The 9,189-nt window shown below is 43.8% G+C and overlaps 1 protein-coding gene and 1 non-coding gene across 2 annotated transcripts; both read left to right on the top strand.

The window, feature by feature from the left end:
• The first annotated feature begins 1,137 nt into the window (after positions 1-1,137).
• Positions 1,138-6,794, top strand: LOC115176594 (T-complex protein 1 subunit gamma). Its single transcript, XM_029736672.1, has 14 exons — positions 1,138-1,238; positions 1,805-1,866; positions 1,985-2,035; positions 2,131-2,193; positions 2,305-2,401; positions 2,664-2,781; positions 2,868-3,054; positions 3,188-3,337; positions 3,449-3,581; positions 3,700-3,781; positions 3,887-4,067; positions 4,254-4,499; positions 6,039-6,170; positions 6,500-6,794. Exons 1-14 carry the CDS (start codon positions 1,211-1,213, stop codon positions 6,590-6,592), a joined length of 1,623 nt encoding a protein of 540 aa, XP_029592532.1. The 5' UTR covers positions 1,138-1,210; the 3' UTR covers positions 6,593-6,794.
• LOC115177564 (small nucleolar RNA SNORA15) lies at positions 6,263-6,400 on the top strand. Its single transcript, XR_003872426.1, has one exon. It is a non-coding gene; the product is annotated as a small nucleolar RNA SNORA15 (small nucleolar RNA).
• Positions 6,795-9,189: the final 2,395 nt, after the last annotated feature.

Consider the following 9,189-nt stretch of genomic DNA (forward strand, 5'->3'; position numbering starts at 1 on the left):
TCTCAGTTGAACGGTGTTTCCTATGACACATTGGTGCGGCTGGCTTCCGGGTTAAGCGGGCGGGTGTTAAGAAGCGTGTTTTGGTGGGTCATGTTTCGGAGGATGTATGACTCGACCTTCGCCTGACGAGCCCGTTGGGGAGTTGCAGCGATGAGGGAGAAAAAGAGGGTAAAAGGGACCGAGTTTGGGAAACTGATTTAGCAGACACTCTTATCTATTTTTGTGTGAAAATAGGGTGAAGACTACTGAAGCACAATGGACAGGCTTAGATTTCAGTTGCCTTTTATGCCAAGCATCTCACCTGCTCTTCTTGAGGAGAGGCAACCTTAAAGTTTGCAATGTCCCCTCATTGTACTGAATTTATCACATTAAACTCCATTTGATTTTTACATACTATAATACGCTCCATATCACTATTTTGTTTTGTGTTACAAATATAGCACATAATACGCATATTAGTACGTTTTATTAGAGACATCTGTTTATTTGTTATCAAATTACAGTGATATTTATTGGTATTATTTATTTTTCATAGAATGTAGTTACATCAGCTAGCCCCTCTTCTGAGATTTATGTTTTACATCACATTTGACTGTTACATCTCATTTAGCTTTTTATTTGTATAACTACTGAAATAATTTTCTTACATGAAAAGAGAATTATCAACATGGAGATCGGGCAATATGTCCAATGCATGGGTATTATTTGATAAATAACAAAAGACGTCACAGAATGGGTTTGTTTCTTTCTGGACTACATATCCCAAAATGCAATACCTGTGCGTGTAACAGCGATGAAGGTTATACGGAATTATGCACTGCCCACAGTTCCGTTAAGAGTACCAAATGGTAAGCCTAGTAAATGTAGCTAAACGGTTGAAGATACAGGTAGCTTTATGCCGTCATGCACATAATTGATACCACAGAGCTGGTCATTTATTGGGTTTCTATATAATGTCCATATATGTACTGCAACATAGGATTTGATTTGATAGTGTAATCACACGAGGAAAACTATCAACTTGAAGATAGCGCCCACTGGCGACTTCCTCTTTCGTAGTCACGCAGATTGGGTTGTACGGCTGTTCATCAAAATTTCCTTGTCCTTAATTGGTCATTTTTTGCCCAACCCGCCCAGCCACAAACAATTCAGCCTTTCCTGTGCTGCGTTTGAGAACTTGGTAGCCGGTTGATCAACGCACGCTGCCAAAATGATGGGAAGACCAATCGTCGTGTTGAGTGAGTGATAAACAAAGTTACAACATTTATCAATTAATTTAATACTGAAGTGTTTTACGTGTATTCTACGTCTTGCTACATTTGTGAGCTTTTTCATTCATGCGATGTGATGCACGGGGTTCGGGCCTAGCTAGCTAGTGATAGTCATGCTGCGTAGTTAGCGGAACAATCAACTTTTATTCAATCTGGGGAATAAACAGGGATGCTTTTCTGTTAGCGTTCTATTTGGTAATGGTATGCACATCTAACGTAGTTAACAAACCATTCGGGTCATTTTTAATGGATACTAATTTGCTAGCTGCCTTACTAGCTAGATTTAAGGTGAGTTATTTCTCTGGCGTCTCGTTTTGGGGGGATGGTCTCAGTATCTGGTTCGGGCAGTGGCAAAACGGTAGCTAACGACGGTGCAGAAATCTTGCAAATGTAAGTTCAGAAATTAAATGTACTTCTAACTACACACTTATTGGCCTACAATTTTTGTCGAGTTGCCAAATACACTGTACAACCCGCAGCATCATGGTCAGTCATTTTGAGCGTAGGCCACCTCAATAATCTTCTTTCTTCAGGCCAGAATATGAAAAGAGAGTCTGGACGCAAGGTTCAGAAAGGGAACATCGGTGCAGCAAAGGTAAAGATGATACAACTCTCCGACTTCCCATTACCCCATAATTTTTTTCCTGACGTTTGTTAATTGTAGAAATGAAACATGAGAAATTCCTGCAGCCTTACGAAGTCTAATTTTACAGGCAATAGCAGATGTCATTAGAACATGCCTGGGACCAAGAGCCATGATGAAGGTTTGTACCAAGACACAATTCCTGTCCCTTAGATACTTAAATCCCAAAGTGACGCCAAAATAGAACCGTCTTAACCTTTCCCCATCTATTAACAGATGCTGCTAGACCCCATGGGTGGCATTGTCATGACCAACGATGGCAACGCCATCCTCCGAGAGGTGAGGTTTCTGCACTACATTTCCCATCAGCACCCTTACACTGCTTTGGAAGATGGTGAATGTAAACAAATTCAGGTCTGTTCAAGTTACCTTTCTTCTAAACACAAACAGATCCAAGTGCAGCACCCGGCAGCCAAGTCCATGATTGAGATCAGCCGCACCCAGGATGAGGAGGTGGGAGACGGCACCACGTCAGTCATCATCCTCGGTAAGTGGCCTGGTAGTGGAAGTATTTCATTTCACTCCATTGACATGGAAATGACTGGGATCCAGTCAACCTCTTCAACATAGTGAATGTACCCTTTTGAGCTTCGGGCTATTTAGGATTGGATGTTGTGGCACTCCTACTCTGAGAGGGCCACGTTGATTCTTACGCATCATCAATCGTCCTCTAAGCCATCGTACTGAGTGTGCACATTTTAAAACAGCTTTTGGTTAACATTATTTTTCAATCTTTGGTCTGGCTCTAGCTGGGGAAATGCTGTCTGTAGCAGAGCAGTTCCTGGAGCAGCAGATGCACCCTACAGTCATCATTAGTGCCTACAGACACGCCCTGGACGACATGCTCGACATGCTCAAAGACATCAGGTATAGATTGCATTCACTTACACACTCAATCCTCCCTCACACACTTTTACACTCCGTTCTATTGACATGTCTCTGTTCCCTCCCAGCACCCCGGTGGACGTGAATGACAGGGCGCAGATGCTGAAGATCATCAACTCTGCCATCTGCACCAAGGCCTTGAGCCGTTGGTCTACCATGGCATGTAATATTGCCCTGGATGCTGTGCGCACTGTGGAGTTGGAGGAGCACGGACGCAAGGAGATCAACATTAAGCTGTACGCCAAAGTGGAGAAGGTAAGCTTTAACGTTGGCGTGTATGCGTTAAATGTCTTGCAGTTACAAGATTGACATCAGTGACAGAGGTGTGGTCATTGGGAAAATGACACACCAGGTTGGTTGATTCCTCGTGGTTTTGCTATGGTTATAGGTGCCTGGTGGCTTCATTGAGGACTCATGTGTGCTAAAAGGTGTGATGGTCAACAAGGACGTCACTCACCCCCGCATGCGCAGAATGATCAAGAACCCCCGCATCATTCTGCTGGACTGCTCCCTGGAGTACAAGAAGGGCGAGAGCCAGGTATTGAAAACGCATGTACAGTCATGCACACAAATGAATTACCAGCACACACATGCAGTATAAGCATAACAGTAGCAGGTACTAGCCAATAAGTGTTGTGTTCCTATGCAGACTGACATTGAGATCACACGTGAGGAAGACTTTTCCAGGATCCTTCAGATGGAGGAAGAGTATATCCAGACTATCTGTGAAGACATCATCCGCCTCAAGCCAGACCTTATCTTCACTGAGAAGGGCATCTCGGGTATTACGCGCACACACACACACACACACTATGTAAAATTCTCTAGAAACTGCTCTTAATCCTCCAAAGCTCCCCCTGCACTGACCAGAGAAACTCATCTCTCCACTCATCTCCCCAGACCTGGCACAACACTATCTGATGAAGGCCAACATCACAGCCATCCGCCGTGTCAGAAAGACTGACAACAACCGCATTTCAAGGTAAGGTCCATTCCACACAGTATTCTGAAGATGTGATGACTATTAATCCTTTTAAGTTGTCTGTTAACTGACTATTAACGCTGATATCATTATCCTCCTTCTCAGGGCATGTGGGGCTCGCATCGCCAGCCGTACAGACGAGCTGCGTGAGGAGGATGTGGGAACCGGCGCCGGCCTGTTTGAGATCAAGAAGATTGGAGACGAGTACTTCACCTTCGTCACAGAGTGCAAAGACCCCAAAGCCTGCACCATCCTGCTGAGAGGAGCCAGCAAAGAGATACTGGCTGTACGTAACAAGTTACCCCTCATGCACAAAGAATATGGCGAGATGTCTCTGTTACCGCAGAAGCAGCTCATTTCAGGAAGACTGTAACCAGGCAGGATGAATGATCCTCATGGTATGCTATCACTCTCAATGCTTCATTGTTGATCCAAACATAGTGTTGATAATGTGTTTCTCTCTGTCCCTCAGGAGGTGGAGCGTAACTTGCAGGATGCCATGCAGGTGTGTCGTAACGTGCTACTGGACCCATCTCTACTCCCTGGAGGCGGGGCGGTGGAGATGGCCGTGTCCAAGAGGCTGATGGAGCGTTCCAAGACCCTGACCGGGGTGGAGCAGTGGCCCTACCGTGCCGTGGCCCAGGCCCTGGAGGTTATCCCCCGTACACTCATCCAAAACTGTGGAGCCTCCACCATCCGCGTGCTCACCTCTCTCAGGGTACGTGTGTTTACTCTAAAATATGCACCTTTGTCATTTTGTTGGGCACAGCAGAATTGTTTTATTAACCTCTCTCGGGTATGTGGGAAGAAATCGTCCCACCTAGTCAACAGCCAGTGGAATTGAGTGGCGCGAAATGCAAAAACCTTAAAAATGATTTAACTTCAATTTCTCAAACATATGACTATTTTACACCATTTTAAAGACAAGACTCTCGTTAATCTAACCACATTGTCCGATTTCAAAAAGGCTTTACAGCGAAAGCAAAACATTAGATTATGTTAGGAGAGTACCCAGCCAGAAATAATCACACAGCCATTTTTCAAGCAACTAGCATGCATCACAAATACCCAAAACGCAGCTAAATGCAGCACTAACCTTTGATGATCTTCATCAGATGACACTCCTGGGACATTATGTTATACAATACATGCATGTTTTGTTCAATCAAGTTCATATTTATATCAAAAACCAGCTTTTTACATTAGCATGTGACGTTCAGAACTAGCATACACACAGAAAACTTCCGGTGAATTTACTAAGTTACTCTTGATAAACGTTTACAAAATACATAACAATTATTTAAAGAATTATAGATATAGAACTCCTTTATGCAATCGCGGTGTCAGATTTTAAAATAGCGTTTCGGCAAAAGCACATTTTGCAATATTCTGAGTAGATAGCTCGGCCATCAAGGCTAGCTAAACACACTCGCCAACATCGAGGCTCAGTAAACTCAGAATTACTATTAGAAAAATTGGATTACCTTTGCTGTTCTTCGTCAGAATGCACTCCCAGGACTTCTACTTCAACCACAAATGTTGTTTTGGTTCAAAATAATCCATAGTTATGTTCAAATATCCTCCGTTTTGTTCGTGCGTTCAGGTCCCTATCCGAAGGGTGACGTGCGGACGCATGTCGTGACAAAAAATGACAAAATATTCCATTACCGTACTTAGAAGCATGTCAAACGCAGTTTAAAATGTATTTTTATGCTATTTTTCTCGTAAAATAGCGATAATATTCCAACCGGGCGACGTTTACGTTCAAAGGCTGAAAGAAAAACATGGCCACTTCTCCTGTCTCTGAGCCACATCTCCTGCATCTCCTGTCTCTGAGCCACCAGCCTGACCACTCACAAACAGCGCTCCTGTACCTAGCTCAGAGACAGCAGAGATCTCATTCCACTTTCTGGCGCCTTCAGAGAGCCTATGGGAGCCTTAGAAATTGTCACGTTACAGCAGAGATGCTGTATTTTCGACAGATGCCACAGAAGCACAAGAAATGGTCAGAGAGGGCACTTCCTCTATGGAATCTTCTCAGGTTTTGGCCTGCCATATGAGATATGTTATACTCACAGACACCATTCAATCAGTTTTATAAACTTTAGGGTGTTTTTTATCCAAATCTACCAATTATATGCATATTCTCGTTTCTGGAAAAGAGTAGTAACCAGCTTAAATCGGGTACGTTTTTTTTATCCGGCCATGAAAATACTGCCCCCTACCCTAGAGAGGTAAATCTTACCCCCCTCTGTAGGCCAAGCACACCCTGGAGGCCTGTGCATCATGGGGTGTGAACGGAGAGACTGGCACCTTGGCAGACATGATGGAGCTTGGCATCTGTGAGCCGCTGGCTGTGAAGGCCCAGACTTACAAGACTGCTGTGGAGGTAAGAGGGGCCAATGGGCTGCTGTTGAAAGTGATATTCATGTCAAATATATCTGCAACAAATGCTTGCATGTTTAAAAAATATTGTACAAGGCATGGACGAATTCTGTGTTACTTTGTCTGTAGTGAATGCAGTCAGACACCATGCAATAACATTTTCACTTCTACTACTCTAAAAAGGTTGAGTGCTTCCCAGTGCCTCATCTCCTTCACATCAAAGTGAATACAATGAAACTCAAAGCACATTTAGTCTTTTTGTTTTATGATTTGAATAAACAAAGGTTTCAGTGAACCCCACTAATGTAATGTTGGTCTCTTCTTGCCTTTCAGACGGCCATCTTGCTGCTCCGCATTGATGACATTGTGTCTGGAATCAAGAAGAAAGGTGATGACCAGGCTGGAGGAGGACAGGGAGCTGAGTGAAGATGGGGGAGGAGGAAAGGAATGGATTGGTAGACCAGTGGGCAAACATACTGTGGTAGTGTACAAGCCTACTGTTCTCTTTTGGGATGCTATTTTCCAAAAACACAATGTTTGGCCTGGATTGTCAACCAAGTGTGTGTCGATAGTCAAGCGTACGCCGTAGCCATGTGTTTTGATTTGCTATAAAATTCGAATTGAATGCTGTCTGACTCACTCGGTTCATTGTATCTCTTGTCATGGCAGATTAAATGAGTATCTGTCATGAGTATTGTTTATAGCATTGTAGTACCCAGTTAAAGTGAAAACAGGTTCTGTTTTGAGCCTTTTTAAGGTTAGGTTTCTCAATGAGCAACTGCCATAAGATCCTCTTCAGCTTTATTAAAGTTAAATTCATGAAAAAACATTGCAATTCACCACATCGTATTGAAAAACAAGATCTGAGTACACAAGATAATAAAATATTACTTCTGGTTATGTCAGAATGTTCTATTTTATCTGGGTCTTAACTCCCATCCCTGACCGTGTTGAATAGGCCTTTAAGGAAGTCATAAAACCATGTGATAGAAAAGTAAACCATGACCTTTCTTTTTTTCTCTCAGTATGTTTAACTTTACAAAAATACAGTACCAGTCAGGTTTGGACACTTACTCATTCCAGGGTTTTTCTTTAATTAATTATAGAATAAAACACTTTTGGTACTACATGATTCGATGTGTTATGTCATAGTTGTCTTCACTATTATTCTACAATGTAGAAAATAGTAAAACCCTTGAATTAGTAGGTGTCCAAACTTTTGACTGGTACTGTACTTGTCAACAGACCGTGCAAGTGCATGGATTCCTGGGCTTCGTCTCTATACGCTGACCTGAGAAGACCATTCAAAGCAATATGAAGGGAGCCTTCTTTGTTAACTCATCTGCCAGTGGCTCAGAATATGAGAAAAGGGAGCAATGAAATGCCATTTCAAGGTGTGCCTTTCCCTGCCCTGTACAGAAGCATATGGCAGTGTACCAAAAGCCTCAATACACCCTAATAAAAAACATCCCCTCATATTCCTTGATGGATACTTTTTAAAGCTTGTTCACCTACCAATGTAAAGGAGATGTGAAAAGTATTTCACAACATTGGGATAGTCTGTACAGCCAGGTTCCAAACCACTTGACCTGTTCTAGACATTAATTATATCTGCAACACTGAATATATCTGACCCAGATCCCCAGGATCAGGCCAGTAGAAACAGCGGAAGAGTGGTGTTGTCATCTCTGGGCTCTCTCTCCAGTCTCTGGGTCGACACCGCTGTCCAGCTCTGGATAGGAAATCAGCACGTTACTCATCATTACAAAGCAATGAAGGTATTAGCATCTGTTTAATTTTTCCAAACTCGTCAACAGTGTGTGAGTATTTATCCTTTGATTTAGCTTTTTGAGCATGATATGACTTTTTAAAACCTACGCACCTGTGTCTGACACCGTTTAATGACGTTTAAAAAACTTACCAGATGGCACCCGCTGTTAAGTGTGTTGACTCACCCATGCTGGCCTCACTGGGTGCTGCGAAGGGGAGGCGTCTGTGCTGGCAGGCAGGTTGGAGGTTGGCAACCAGAGGACCTGGAGCCAGTACAGAGGATGGGGGGAGACTCATGACCCCCGTATTAGGAGCTTGGGGTCGGACCACCTCCATATCCACAGCTGCTCTCAGCGGAGGGCCAGAAAAAGGGAAGTGATCAGTGAGCAGTACAAAGTATAAACTGAGCATACCAAACATTAGAAACACCTTCCTTGGACTCTATAAGGTGTCGAAAGCGTTCTGCAGGGATGCTGGCCCATGCCCGCTCCAATGCTTCCAAAAGTTGTGTCAAGTTGGCTGGATGTCTTTTGGGTACTGGACTATTCTTGATACACATGGGACACTGTTGAGCATGAAAAACCCAGCAGTGTTGCAGTTCTTGACACAAACCGGTGCGCCTGGCACATACTACCATAACCTATTCAAAGGCACTTAAATCTGTTGTCTTGCCCAATCACCCTCTGAATGGCGCACATACACAATGTCTCAAGGCTTAAAAATATATTTTTAACCTGTCTCTTCATCTACACTAATTGAAGTGGATTTAAGGGATCATGGCTTTCACATGGATTCACCTGGGGTCTCATTTATAACCGTTGTGTAAATTTCACACTAAATATCTGTGTGTGGCATTTCTGAAAAGACTGAGCACGTACAAAAATAGAGATTTATAAACTTGGTGCATGCCATACATACGCATGTTTCTATTATAAATCAGAGCCGTCCTGAAAATGTGCACGTAAACAAGCGTTACAATTCTGCCTGAAAGGCCTCCCGAGTGGTGCAGTGGTCTAAGGCACGGCATCGCAATGCTTGAGGCGTCACTACAGACCTGGGTTCAATCCCAGGCTGTGTCACAGCACGCCGTGACTGGGAGACCCATGAGGCGGCGCACAATTGGCCCAGCGTCGTCAGGGTTAGTGGAAGGTTTGGCCGGTTGGATTTTCCTTGTCACACCGTGCTCTAGCGACTCCTTGTGGCGGGCCGGGAGCCTGCGAGCTGACTTCGGGAGCCTGCGAGCTGACTTCGGG

Source organism: Salmo trutta, chromosome 37 (assembly GCF_901001165.1).
Source record: "Salmo trutta chromosome 37, fSalTru1.1, whole genome shotgun sequence".
NCBI classification, from domain to species: Eukaryota; Metazoa; Chordata; class Actinopteri; order Salmoniformes; family Salmonidae; genus Salmo; species Salmo trutta.